General features: G+C 37.5%; 2 protein-coding genes across 2 annotated transcripts in view; one reads left to right on the top strand and one right to left on the bottom strand.

Annotated features, from left to right (window-relative positions):
• The first annotated feature begins 89 nt into the window (after nt 1–89).
• LOC130564431 (TNF receptor-associated factor 2) lies at nt 90–6,449 on the top strand. The gene is made up of 11 exons (XM_057350519.1): nt 90–253; nt 1,066–1,276; nt 1,518–1,596; nt 1,704–1,802; nt 2,654–2,815; nt 2,889–2,963; nt 3,097–3,171; nt 3,246–3,788; nt 4,770–4,947; nt 5,074–5,222; nt 6,229–6,449. The coding sequence occupies exons 2-11, from the start codon at nt 1,089–1,091 to the stop codon at nt 6,445–6,447; spliced, it is 1,767 nt and encodes a 588-aa protein (XP_057206502.1). The 5' UTR covers nt 90–253; nt 1,066–1,088; the 3' UTR covers nt 6,448–6,449.
• A 2,934-nt stretch (nt 6,450–9,383) lies between these two features.
• tnca (tenascin Ca) overlaps nt 9,384–12,792 on the bottom strand; it is a 71,633-nt gene continuing 68,224 nt past the window's right edge. The window contains exons 26-33 of the mRNA XM_057349859.1: nt 12,514–12,681; nt 11,769–11,899; nt 11,506–11,638; nt 11,264–11,415; nt 11,094–11,190; nt 9,951–10,112; nt 9,710–9,873; nt 9,384–9,509 (exon numbers count right to left, since the gene is read on the bottom strand). Coding sequence (XP_057205842.1) covers nt 9,399–9,509; nt 9,710–9,873; nt 9,951–10,112; nt 11,094–11,190; nt 11,264–11,415; nt 11,506–11,638; nt 11,769–11,899; nt 12,514–12,681 — 1,118 coding nt within the window. The 3' untranslated portion in view covers nt 9,384–9,398. The remainder of the gene's footprint in view (nt 9,510–9,709; nt 9,874–9,950; nt 10,113–11,093; nt 11,191–11,263; nt 11,416–11,505; nt 11,639–11,768; nt 11,900–12,513; nt 12,682–12,792) is intronic.

Raw genomic sequence — 12,792 nt, 5'->3', positions numbered from 1 at the left:
GTTCTGGAATGAGCATTGAATTTAAAGATGTGTTTCTTTTCATCAGTGGCTCAAGAGGTTAACATGATAGACAACATTACAAGCAGAATACACAGCACAACCCACTGCACGCTCGCATGGTGACGTAATCCCGTGAAAGAGCACGCGCTCTTCGCAACAATGTCGCGCACCAAAACACATCAGCGCCGTCCATCCAGCCGAACCCGATCCCGAGCCCAATGAGACCCAAATCTGCCGCAGCTCGAGGATTTCTGTGAGTACACATCAAAGCTCTCGGATTTCGTGTATGTTGTTGAACTCGCCGTATACCTTTAATGCGTTTAAAAGAGGCGTGGCGCTAAAGAAGAGATGCAACAATCGTTTAAAAGATGTTACATTTGCTTAGCAACAGAGAAGGAAGAATGTCAGATGACTGTGATGTGCGTCGATGCTGGCCGATATCGCACAAAAGTGATAGCAGATGTGCTATCATGAGGCTCCTGCGTGTGTGTTTTATGTTAGAATGTTTACGTTATCACACAACATGATACATCATTTCTATAGAAACACACAGATACGCCAGAAACAAAGAGATGAGGTTTTATATCAGGGGGCCTGTTGTGTGTGTGTCAGTCATTTAAGGTTTTGTTGATTTCATGTTTATTGTTCATGCAACATTACTGATGATAGCACAGCGAGAAAAAAACCTTTCAAAACCTAAAACACAATACATAGAACAGAAAGGAATAATTGCTTTTTACATCAATCTTTGTTTTAGAATGACTTCTACCTTTTATATTTAGTTTATTTTTAAATACAGCACACGATAACAGTAGGTAATAATGTGTAATACAGTAAAACAATTGTATGCATTAAGAATTTGTGAATAATGAGAATTTACTGACTGTAACCCTAAAACTAAAGTAAAAGATCTAGACATCCAACATACGAATTCTTCAACTATACGAATTTAAGAAGGAAATGTGCTTAATGAATGAAAATAATGTCAGAATCTAAAAACACATATGAATACAAAAATACATAAATGCAAATGTTGTTATCAGTTGTTTGACTCTGTTTGTGTAGATCAGGAACATTTAGAGGGGGATATGGCTGCTCAAGAACCATCTCCACCCTCCTCCATGGAGAACAACAAGCCAGGGTTTCCCAAAAAGATCCTGGCCAATAAACTTGAAGACAAACATTTATGCAACTGCTGTCAGAACATTTTGAGGAGACCGTTACAAGCTCAATGCGGCCATCGCTTTTGCTCTTACTGCTTCAACCGGACTGTGGGGTAACTCATTTTAAAATACATAAAGGACTTGCAAGACTGTATATTTCTCAGACATCCTCAAATTCTACATATCACACCCCTGCAATGAATGTACAGACTCTTTTGTAGATAATAGGATTTTGTCTTTGTATACATTGTAATTTAAGTTTAAATTCACAAACTGATTCTCAAGCCATTTGCATACTAAATATTACAGTGTCTGATGTCTAAATATCTACCTTGTATTACATTGTGAGTTTAGGTCTGGACCACAGAAGTGTGGCGCTTGTATCAAAGAGGACATCTTTGAAGAGCCTACATCAATTCTCAAACAAGGCTGTGTAAGCACACATACCTGTCTCTGCAGTGCCATGACGTTTTCATGTTTTAAATAATATAAAAGATTTAAATTTAGACCTTAAAACTGTAAACTGTATTTGTCGTGCAGGCGTTTCCAGACAACGCGGCTAGAAGAGAGGTGGAAAATCTCCCAGCCGTCTGCATCAGTGAGGGATGCTGTTGGAAGGGAAGCATCAAAGATTACGAGGTCGTGTGTTCATTAGCAGAATAAACACACAAAACACAAAATAAGCCAAATTAAAGATGGATTTAACTGATAGCATTATTTCTTCATTTAAAATAAACCAGGGCTGTCGAATCCAGAATAAAAGTTTGTGTTTACATAATAATATATGTCTGTGCACTGTGCATATAATAATTTATAAACACATGCATGCATACATATTTAGGAAATATTTACATATATTTATTTATATTTACATAAGGGATAATCCACAGCTAGCTTCGCGTCGGGTGGTTCTTGGCCTCCACATCGTGCATTAAAACCCTTTAACGCACGGCTAGCCGTGGATTATCCCGCTTATACCATGGTCATTTGCCAAGTTAAATCTTTTATTGATATTTACAGTGAAATTTTAGATCAAACAGGTGAAAATTACAGTGATTTTGTCAGTTAAATTTCAAATGTTATCAAACTTACTGGAGCTACCTGTGCGTTTAAGTGCGGTTTTAATGCACACCTTCCAGCCAATCAGAATCGAGTATTCAAAAAGACCATGGTATAACAATAATTTAAATAATATATAAATGTTCATGAATTTTTCTTTAAATATATGTGTGTATGTGTTTATAAATACCAAATTAATATGCACATCACAGACATATTTTATTTGAACACAAACTTTCATTCTGGATGCGATAAATCGTGAGCCCTAAAAAAACACAAACAACAACAAAACATTTCAATAGATATTGTGGCCGCGATAACAGCACAGTAAAAATATTGTGATAGCCCTAATAATCACAACTACGTGACAAAAATGGACATTGCTGACTTTCTGAATCCTTCTGAATAACGTGTTTGTCATTTTTTTGTAGGTGAACCATGAAGGGAAATGTGAGTTCATGATTCTGGCCTGTTCCCTGTGTAAAGAGCTCATCAGACTGAACGAACAGGAACGTCACAATGAACGTGAATGCCCCGAGAGAACCCTCAACTGTAAATACTGTAAAGAGCCATTTCACTTCAAAAACATCAAGGTAAATGAGCGGCCCGAGTTTTTTCAGAAAAAAACCCCGATTTGTCTTACAAAACAATGCAATGTTTTCACAGGCACATGATGAAATCTGTCCCAAATATCCCATGATCTGTGAAGGATGTGCCAAGAAGAAAATCCCAAGAGAAAAAGTGCGTTAATCAAAAATATATCACGTCCAAACGTGAAGATTGCCACTCATTATGCACTTCATTAACAACACAGAACCTGACGGATGTGGGGGTGGATGTTCATTTTTCGCTCCTCTGTTTTTGTCTTTTTTAGTATTTTGATCACATCAAGTTCTGCAGTAAATTCAGGACACCGTGCAGATATCATGTGGTCGGCTGTGATATGTTGGTAAGTAAATTCTCTTTTGCTTTTGCGTACGGACAATTGAAAAATGGTCTATTTCACTCCGGTTTGACTTCAAGGTGGAAAAGGAGAAGATCCACGAGCACGAGCGAGCCTGCGCCCACGACCATCTCAACCTGCTGCTGCACTGCATCATGGGAATGAAGGTCAGTCTGGAGGGTCTGCAGCCTCAGAATCTGGAACTGGCGGGTCACAAAGCGCTCGAGCTCCATAAGGCTCTGAGAGACCTGGAGGCCAGAGTCAGTCAGCTGAGCGCCATCGCGGGCCCGTCCGGACCTCCCGTGCAGGGGGTCCCCTCATCTTCCTCCTCCACCCCGTCGTCCTCTGCGTCTGCCTCCGGGCAGCCCCCTCCTCCTCTGCCCACCTCCTTCACCCCTCTGCCCAGCACGGTGGGCGCCGCCCTGGAGCTTCAGCTGCACAGCGAGAAGACCAAAGTGGCAGAACTGGCCCGGCGCTGTCAGGAGATGGAGGTGAAGGCGGGGACGTTTGAAGACGTGGTGTGCGTGCTGAACCGTGAGGTGGAGCGCTTCGCCACAACCATAGAAGCAAGCAACCGGCAGCACAGGCTGGATCAAGACAAAATAGAGGCTCTTAGTAACAAGGTGTGTTGTTTTAAAAATAGAGCTGCGTGATATTGAAGAGAAATGCCACGTGTGATAACTCACTAAATAATGCTTTGTAAAAAAAAAAGAAAATATATTAAATATATATTATTCTGTTGCTTTAGGTTGTTCGCTAAACGCTCCAGAACAAGACGCGTTTAATAAAATTTGTTTCATAAATATTTGTTTCAAAGATATTTTGGAGCACCTAACCCCACCCTAAACCTAACCACTTCTCAACCATATAAAACACAACACCCGAATAAAAGTACAGTCACAGGTATTTATTGCATAAACTGACCAAAAAGCAGTATAAAAGTATTACAAACAACTCCATATGTGACGAGTCAGGAGTGAGAATGTGTCTGTTTACCAACATCTACATCCACCTATAGTATTAAAATAATTCAGGTATTGCAGAACATTGCCTTGTGCATTACATTTACATTTAGTCATCAAGCAGACGCTTTTATCCAAAGCGTCTTACAAATAAGGTAAACGATGGAAGCAATTGGAACAACATAAGGACAACAGAAATCATAAGTGCAATAAAACTGGTCTCATATAGACTACCACAGTATACAAAGCTAAGGTTTTTTTATTATTATTTATTTTTTTGCAATTAATTAGATATACTGTGCAGACCTACTTAAAAATTAGAAGACTTCCGTACTATTTTTTATTAATTTTGTATTATAGTAATATCTTAATATCATAAGCTCTCAGTGGAAATTTTTACATCAATGCAACTTTTGCATTGAAAATTGCAACTGAAACAATTAAAACATTAATGTACAATAAAATATCGGTCTTAATATTATTTGAAAAACTATAGAAATGTTGCCTTAGCAAAAAAAAGAACAAACATAACAAGAACATAACACATTTTGCTAAGTTAAACCAAAATGAACAAAATTCAAAAATATATAAAAATTCAAAAGATTCAGAAAACTACAATAAAACTCTAATACCTGTGCGCAGGTGCGTCAGCTGGAGAGACAGGTGGGTGTTAAGGATCTCACGGTGGCTGAGATGGAGGGCAGGTTACGAGAGATGTCTGCTACCACTTTTGATGGCGTCTTCATCTGGCGAATATCAGACTTCACTAAAAAGAGACAAGACGCTGTCGCTGGACGAGCTCCTGCTATGTTTTCACCAGGTAAAAAACACACAAATCCAAAACAACTGTTGTTTTAATGTGACAGTACAAAATATCGAAATATTCTTCAAACAAAATAAAGTGACTTATTTTCAAAGAATGTAATGTAAAGTTTCTTGTTTTAAGCATTCTACACCAGTAAATACGGCTATAGGATGTGTCTGCGCATCTATCTGAATGGAGACGGAACGGGCCGTGGGTCTTATCTGTCTCTGTTCTTCGTGGTCATGCGGGGGATGAGTGACGCTCTTCTCAAATGGCCCTTCAACCAGAAGGTACATCACCGTGTTTTTTCACTGCATTACTTCAGACTCACTTTAAATAGCAATTTGTGTTATATTTATATGAATCGTATCTTTTATAATATTTAATACAATTTATATTAACTATAATTTAGGCTTACAATAATTTAAATGTTAGACTGCAAGTACACTGCAAAAAAATGATATTCTCACTATATGCACTTTTGTCTTGTTTTCTAGTACAAATATGTAAACATTCTTAAATGAAGATACACTTTCTTGACAAGAAAAGTGACCTAAGATATTTAGCCTTTTTTTATGAAAGAAAATATAAGAATTAGGGTATCTTATGGTAAAACAAGCAAAATAATCTGCCAATGGGGTGAGAAAAATAAACTTGAATTAGGTACTTGAGAAAAAAGTCCAACTAAATTCAAGTTTATTTTTCTCACCCTAATTGGCAGATTTTTACCATAAACTTACTTAATTCTTATATTCTTATATTATTTTTCATAAAACAAGACTAAATATCTTAGGTAACTTTTCTTGTCAAGTAATTGTATATTGTTTTAAGAAGTTTTAGATATTTTGACTAAAAACAAGACAAAAATGCTTAGTAAGAATGTAATTTTTTGCAGTGCAAATTATACTGATATTATTTTATTCAATATTCGGTTTTACTGTTATGTTTCAGGGTTTTTTTTTCAATTTGAATTTATTTATTAGGATAAACTGCTTTTGTTTTTAGGGGAACCCAAGATATAAAAACAAATAGTTTTAATATATCCACAAACAAACAACCAAAAGAGGAAAATATTACACCACAAATTATAATGGATTCCAAAATCAAATCACAAAATACAATCATATAAACCACACGTAAATAATACATATATAAACCTACAGACAGATATGTTTTGAAATGCCTTTTAATTTAGTCTTTTACAAATAAATGATCGCAGCCAATCAGCTTCGAGATCAGCTGCTCATTCATTGATGAATGATGTGTTTGAGCTGAAGTTTGGTTTCTCACCTTCAGGTCACCCTGATGCTGCTGGACCAAAGTAACAGAGAGCACATCATCGACGCCTTTCGGCCCGACATCACCTCCTCATCATTCCAGAGGCCGGTCAGCGAGATGAACATCGCCAGCGGATGTCCTCTCTTCTGTCCGCTGTCCAAGCTGGAGGGCAAGAACTCTTACATCCGTGACGATACCATCTTCATCAAAGCCATCGTGGACCTCACCGGCCTTTAGCTGTCGGGATCTCACGTAGCACACCGGTAGCATAATGGTTAGACGCAGCCTCTATTCCAGGTGGTTTATTCCATAACATCGCAAGCACGTGCAAACATTACGACTGCACAGATTCAGAAGGGGACGGTAGAGCTTTGTGTAGGGAAACACTGGAATTGAACGTGAAGTCCGCTCCAGTTAAAAAGGTTTTAAAGGGCCAGTGCAGAATGTGGCAGCTGAAGTCTACCTGTTTGTTTACTTTTCAGTGAAATTGCAGTACTCCCGGTTCCATTTACCACATTACCATGTTTACTCCGCATTCCCCCAGAGCCGAAAATGTGACTCTGTGTGAATCTGCCGTTGAATGTTTCTATTTGCATGTTGAACACGAAGCGTGGCCAACGTACTGTTTTTACGTCACGGCCTCTTTGTTCTGTTCGAAGAAGGGTTTTCTTGTTGTGACTGTATCGAGGATAATGATCGTGGATTTCTTTTTATTGGTGTTTGGACACATCTGTGGAAGATAGTTTGAAGTGTTGCAAATCTTAACATGGTGTTAGAACAGCTGGGCAGACGTCTCGTGCATAGGCCTATTTATTATAAACAAATACATTTTGTATATTTATATGAAACAATGACAGCTCTTGTTACTTTTGTATATAGGAATATTTATACAGTTTACACGATACACCAGAGCTTGGGTTTGTAGTGCCGGTTTCATGGAGTTTGTATTTTATTCCTTTTAAACGGTTCACTGCCAAATGACGTCGAGGGCATTTTCTGTATTTTGTAGGATCAATTTGAGAAATGTTTACACAGGACCAAGCGTTTTGCTATACAGATATCTTTTGTATTTATCGTTGGCGTGTAACTTCCGTTCGTCACAATCCATTCGTTTAAACCAGTTCTGACACTATTGAAACTTCTCTGTGTATGGGAGGCGTCAATCTGCCAGCGCACGTGAAATATATATACCGCAAACAGTGAAGAGCACTGCGTACGTTAGAAATACAAGAAATTAAACATAATGCTTATTATTTTAAATAAAAGTGCATATATATATATAATAGTAATATTATATAAACCTATAAATCTTTATATATAGCCATACACATTCAAAGTCAGGTTTTATCTTCATACACGTATGTACAGCTTAGTTCTATTTTATTACATTAAATGCATCTTATTATTTATATAGCTGTACATGTGCAGTCATGGTGGTTTAAAACGTTTTGAAGATTGAAATTGCAATACAGTTCAAGTTTAACTTGGGTGAAAAAATATATGTATACCAGACATTAAAATGATCGGTCAGAATTCTGTGACATCATTTGTTCCGAATATGAAATATTAAACGCTGTTGGGCCTTATAGGTAATTTGTCTTTTGAGGAAAACTGGTTAAATGTTTGTAAAACTTCAAACGTGCAATGTTTTTGGAAACCTACTGTGTCGATTTTTTTCTAATTGGATTCTGTGATTTGTGCCAAATTAAATTGTCAAGCATATTATGCTTCAAATGATATCTATACCTGTAGATGGCAGTTTACAATATTTTGTTGCATTAGTAAACAGAACTATTTAGCTGAAGGTAAAAAGTTGTGAACGTTGTTGTTATATTTACCAAAAACTGAGCCACACTAATGAATGTCAGTGCAAGCTATTTTAAGATCACAATACTGCCGATTTATTTCTGTAACTTTTCCTTTTTTTAATTTGATCCTGGTATGTTTGATGCATTTTGTGTGAAATGCAAACATTGTCATGAACATAAAAATAACATTTCACAAACATCTGGGCTACTGTTGATCTTTTATCGTCTCAATATCCACACATTGCTTAGACGTTCAAATTAAAGAAAACAAAATGATGCTTTCACATTTACATTCGCTGTCTGTTTCATAAACACATTTGAGAACATTAATCATTTTTAACAAAAGTGTTTTACTGTAGCAAGGAGTATTGATGTTTTATTTTCTGTCATTTTTTTTAGCGTGACTTTTAATGGTTTAAATGGGAAGTTAACAACATACAAATCTCAACATACAACATTTTCTATTTTGAACACTTCTGCTTTTAGAGATTATAGACATTATGTTATCTAATATGGGGAAACACGTTATAAAAATAAATTTCAAAGAAATAACAATAAAAATCAAACTGCTTGTCTCAGTATTGTTTCCTTTACGGTTATTAAAAAAGAATCATTTTTAAATTTCCTCAGTTGTTTACATTTTGAACCCTGAAAACAATAAACACACCATCATGTCTGTCAAACCCGAACTGGGTGATGATTCACTGCAAGAATGAGAGGAGAGGAAATGACATCACTGGTCTCAAAGACACTTCCTCCATAGAAAAACAGAGCTTCCAATGATGCTAATCAATAATGATAAAAATGGCAGTCTGAGCGGTTACATTTTTGGATTTATAGGGAAAAAAAAACATAATCTTTGGCACATTTGCCTGTAAACTGTTATTTCGAGATTTTTAACTTGAATGTGTTACTATCTAAACAAATAACACAAACATGCTACACTCTTTAAAAAAAAGGTGCTTCAAAAGGTTCTTCGATGCCATAGAAGAACCTTTTGGTTTCATAAAGAACCTTTAAAATCTGAAGAACCTTTCTGTTTCACAAAAGGTTCTTCGAGTCGAAAAAATGTTCTTCAGATTATAAAAAAGTAAGAAATAGCTGGTTCTTTAAAGAACCTTTGGCTGAATGGTTCATTGTGGAACCAAAAATGGTTCTTCTACGGCATCCCTGTGAAGAACCTTTCAAGCGCCTTTATTTTAAAGAGTGTACAGATGTCACAGTTTTTTTTGTAGACTTGAGTAAAAATTTCCACCTTTAATCGTGCATTTTTAAAACACACAATAGGGGAGATTTCATCTGGCGTTTTGGTCGTGTCTGTCTATGGCGAGAGACAAGGTTTGTGTGCTTTTCAACAGGAGAAAGAAGGGAAAATTAAGTCTATGATCTTTTCCGTCTGCCTTCCAAATTTCTGAAACGAACAGGCCGGATCTTCATCTCAGCGAAGGGAATCGAATGCTCGTGACCTTTCCAGTGAAACCAATTGATGCCCTGTGGATTAAAGTGGGACAGTTTTATTTGATAAAGTTAAACATTTTGTTTTTCATATATACAGGAGTGTCTGCATAATAATACTTTATTGCTATATATAACCTTTATTGAAGGCAAACAGTTACTTTAACATTGAATAAACACTTTTGCTGTATAAACCCTGTGACTAAGATTTTGTAAAATATTACACGGGTTCTTACTCTGCTGTGGCTGTTGTCTCCATATCTTCCCATCAGATTCACACGATGGCAGTTTTTATACCAGAACGCTCCTTTGTAAGAGAGCGCACAGTTGGTGACGGCGATGTCATTGTCATTGTCGTATGTGGAGAAGGGTCTGTTCTGATGGTAGCTCAAAGAGTCCCCTTAAAAGAGAAAAAGATGTCACTTTTCCCATCAATTTCTCTTTTTTAACAGAAATGAATGTAATGAACATGCTCACCTGCGGTACCAGTGTATGCACCGGTCTGGATCTTGTAGCGGGTACGAGGATCCCCAACGTAGAATTTGTCGTACTGAGCAAACGCCGTCTCTTGTCCGTCCCTCAGGTCCACACGCAGCTCATACTGTTCGCTCGCTGTGATTTTGTGAAGATTTGAAAGGCCTGAAACATAAGGAGGAATAATTCACCCTGTCAGAACAGATCTATGGGTAAAATGTTTGAGCTTTGTCGGCACAGACCAGTGCCGATCCTAGACGTCAGGGGGCCCCAAGCAAACTTGTGAGGGGCCCTTGTGCAAATAATTAAAATTAGATATAGGCCTAAACATAACAGTAAACTTTAAGAAATAAAAATGAACTCAATTAACACACTTAAACGAATGAAGACAAAGAAAAAAACATTAAACATTAACCTAGGGTTAATTTTAGACTTAAACAATTAAGTATAAAATTAAATAAAAATGTTGATTGAACTAACGCGTGGCTCTGGAACCATCTTGCTGTTAAAAGAACTATCACATGAAAACGCTGTGTTTTTAATTCCAAATGAGTGATTTGCTAACAGAAATAAAGCAAGATAAATAAAGTTTTCTCAAAAAAGCTAAGCATACAAAAACACATCAATAATTCTAAATGCGATGGCACAAACTAAAATTACATACAGTATAAGGGCCTATCATGGGCAAACGAAATATAGTGCACAAATACTGAATTTGTAAATCTGTACGGGAGAATTGTTTTGTAAGTAATTCATTGCATAATTTTGCAAAACTAAATAATACTTTAAAATAGTACAAAAACACGTCTACTTGTTCTTTTGCTTTGCGTTGTTGCCATTTTTTCTCCGCCCAGAAGGATAGCTTCTTTTTAAAGCCATGGTCATATGTAAAGATGCATATCAGCACATCATGCGCATGTCATTACCTGCCACCCACCGCATTATATCCGAGTATGCAACAGTAATTAAATTAATTAAGTATTAAAAGGAAATTTCTCTATAGTTGAAATCGCAAGTTATAAAAATAGTGTCTCGTTTACAACAGTGTTTTTCATTCGGTACTCAAGGGGACCCCTGGGGGTGCAGGGGCCCTACGCAACCTGCGTAGTCTGTGTATAGGAAGGATAGGCTGTGGCACAAACTCACCTAACCAGAACTCATCGTTTATATCCCCAAATCCTGCAGAGTAATTCCTCCAGTTCCTGTTGAAATCAACCTTGCCGTGTTGACGCCTCAGAAACACCTGACGAAAGCTGACATGTTAACAACAAGAAATGTGCATTTCTACACAAACCTAAATCTCCATCCAGACATACCATCCAGCCTCCTCCATCAGTCGTCATGTCACAGTACGTTGGCACCGGTTGTTTCTTGTCTCCGTTTATATAAATGGTGTACGGACCAGAGGACGTCTCGCCGCCCAGCAGAGTCTGTGAGCAGTCCGCGGGGTTCCCGAAGAGCGTTTCAACTGCACACAAAAAAATATGACCAAGAGTTTCTTCAAAAATCGTGAGTCTGTTTTAACAAACACGAATGATGAATGTGTGAGTAAACTGACCTGTTGTAAAGACGGTAGAGATTTTCTTGCTCTGTTTGTCGTCTGTGATGGCCTGAAGTCTGATAGTGTGTTCAGTCGAAGCACTGAGATCAGACAGGGCATGTGACGTGGACGACGGCTCCAGATTCACCTCCTGTTTTAACACACACACCATCAGTTCTGATGCATAAATTGTGTTTATCAGATTGAATAACAATAATAAAAGCTAATGAAGTCATAGTCAAGACTTTGAGAAGTTATTAGTATGTAAAGCCCTCGCTCACCCTGATTCCCCCGTCAGATGACTGATAGGTGAGAATATAACCCGTGATGGGTGCCCGCGGGGGTTTCCAGCTCAGCACGGCACCATCAGTCTGAATGTTACTGACCACCAGGTCACGAGGAGCGTCCACATCTACATCACAATAAATCGATACAGTGTACACAGATATATGAGTTATGGGGGAATTTGATTAATGCACTTTCATTTTTATTTTTTCCAAGTTTTGAATTGATTGTTTTGTGTGCTATGTGTTGAAACAATGGAACTGTGACAAAAATGGTCAGGATTTCCATTGACAAAATATTAAACGCTCTGAGTTTATAAAGTCGGATTTGGATAAAAATGTCTGCTAAAAAAGTAAATGTAATTAAAGTCATCAAATCTACTGTAATGTTGTAGTACTTAAAATGTGGCAATAAAAACATACAAATTCAGCATCAATAGCTGGTCAATGACGATTCAGGATGTTTCAAATGCAGAATACAGAAGAGAAGAGTCAAATTTGTGCATTTCAGAATGATGCATCATGGGACATTAAATGTTTATTCACCAAAAAATATTGTGATAAGGAGTTAACAGACGCCAGTTTTTTCTCCTAACTTTTCCTGGTATTCACGTAAAAAAAATGCCTTTCTTTGAACATTTAACACAAACGTCACTGACGTTTTAAAGCTCTACCTCGTGTAGCCAACAGGGAGAGCCAGATCACAGGTAATGATTGTGTTGGTCTATGGTTCGTTACGCACCTGTTGTGAACTCTGTGGTTGCCGGTAAACTTTTCTGTTCGTTTATTATGGCATAAACACCGACTGTGTATGGAGTCCCAGGTGTGAGAGAGCTCAGCTGAAAGTCTGCAGTGTTGCCAGAGACCTGCTGTGATATCGCTGGCACTACACACAAAACACAGTTAAACACACACGCACATGAGAGAGAGAGAGAGAGAGAGAGAGAGAGAGAGAGAGAGAGAGAGAGAGAGAGAGAGAGAGAGAGAGAGAGAGAGAGAGAGAGAGAGAGAGAGATATCTC

Source organism: Triplophysa rosa, linkage group LG2 (assembly GCF_024868665.1).
Source record: "Triplophysa rosa linkage group LG2, Trosa_1v2, whole genome shotgun sequence".
In the NCBI taxonomy this organism is placed as follows: domain Eukaryota; kingdom Metazoa; phylum Chordata; class Actinopteri; order Cypriniformes; family Nemacheilidae; genus Triplophysa; species Triplophysa rosa.
This window is presented reverse-complemented; position numbering and strand designations above follow the sequence as displayed.

Excerpts from the sequence above, each read along its gene's own strand:
- LOC130564431 (XM_057350519.1), top strand. The coding sequence starts at position 1,089 with ATGGCTGCTCAAGAACCATCTCCACCCTCCTCCATGGAGAACAACAAG. Across the intron at positions 4,948-5,073 it reads TCCTGCTATGTTTTCACCAG|CATTCTACACCAGTAAATAC; the intron begins GTAAAAAACACA and ends TCTTGTTTTAAG. Across the intron at positions 5,223-6,228 it reads AATGGCCCTTCAACCAGAAG|GTCACCCTGATGCTGCTGGA; the intron begins GTACATCACCGT and ends TCTCACCTTCAG.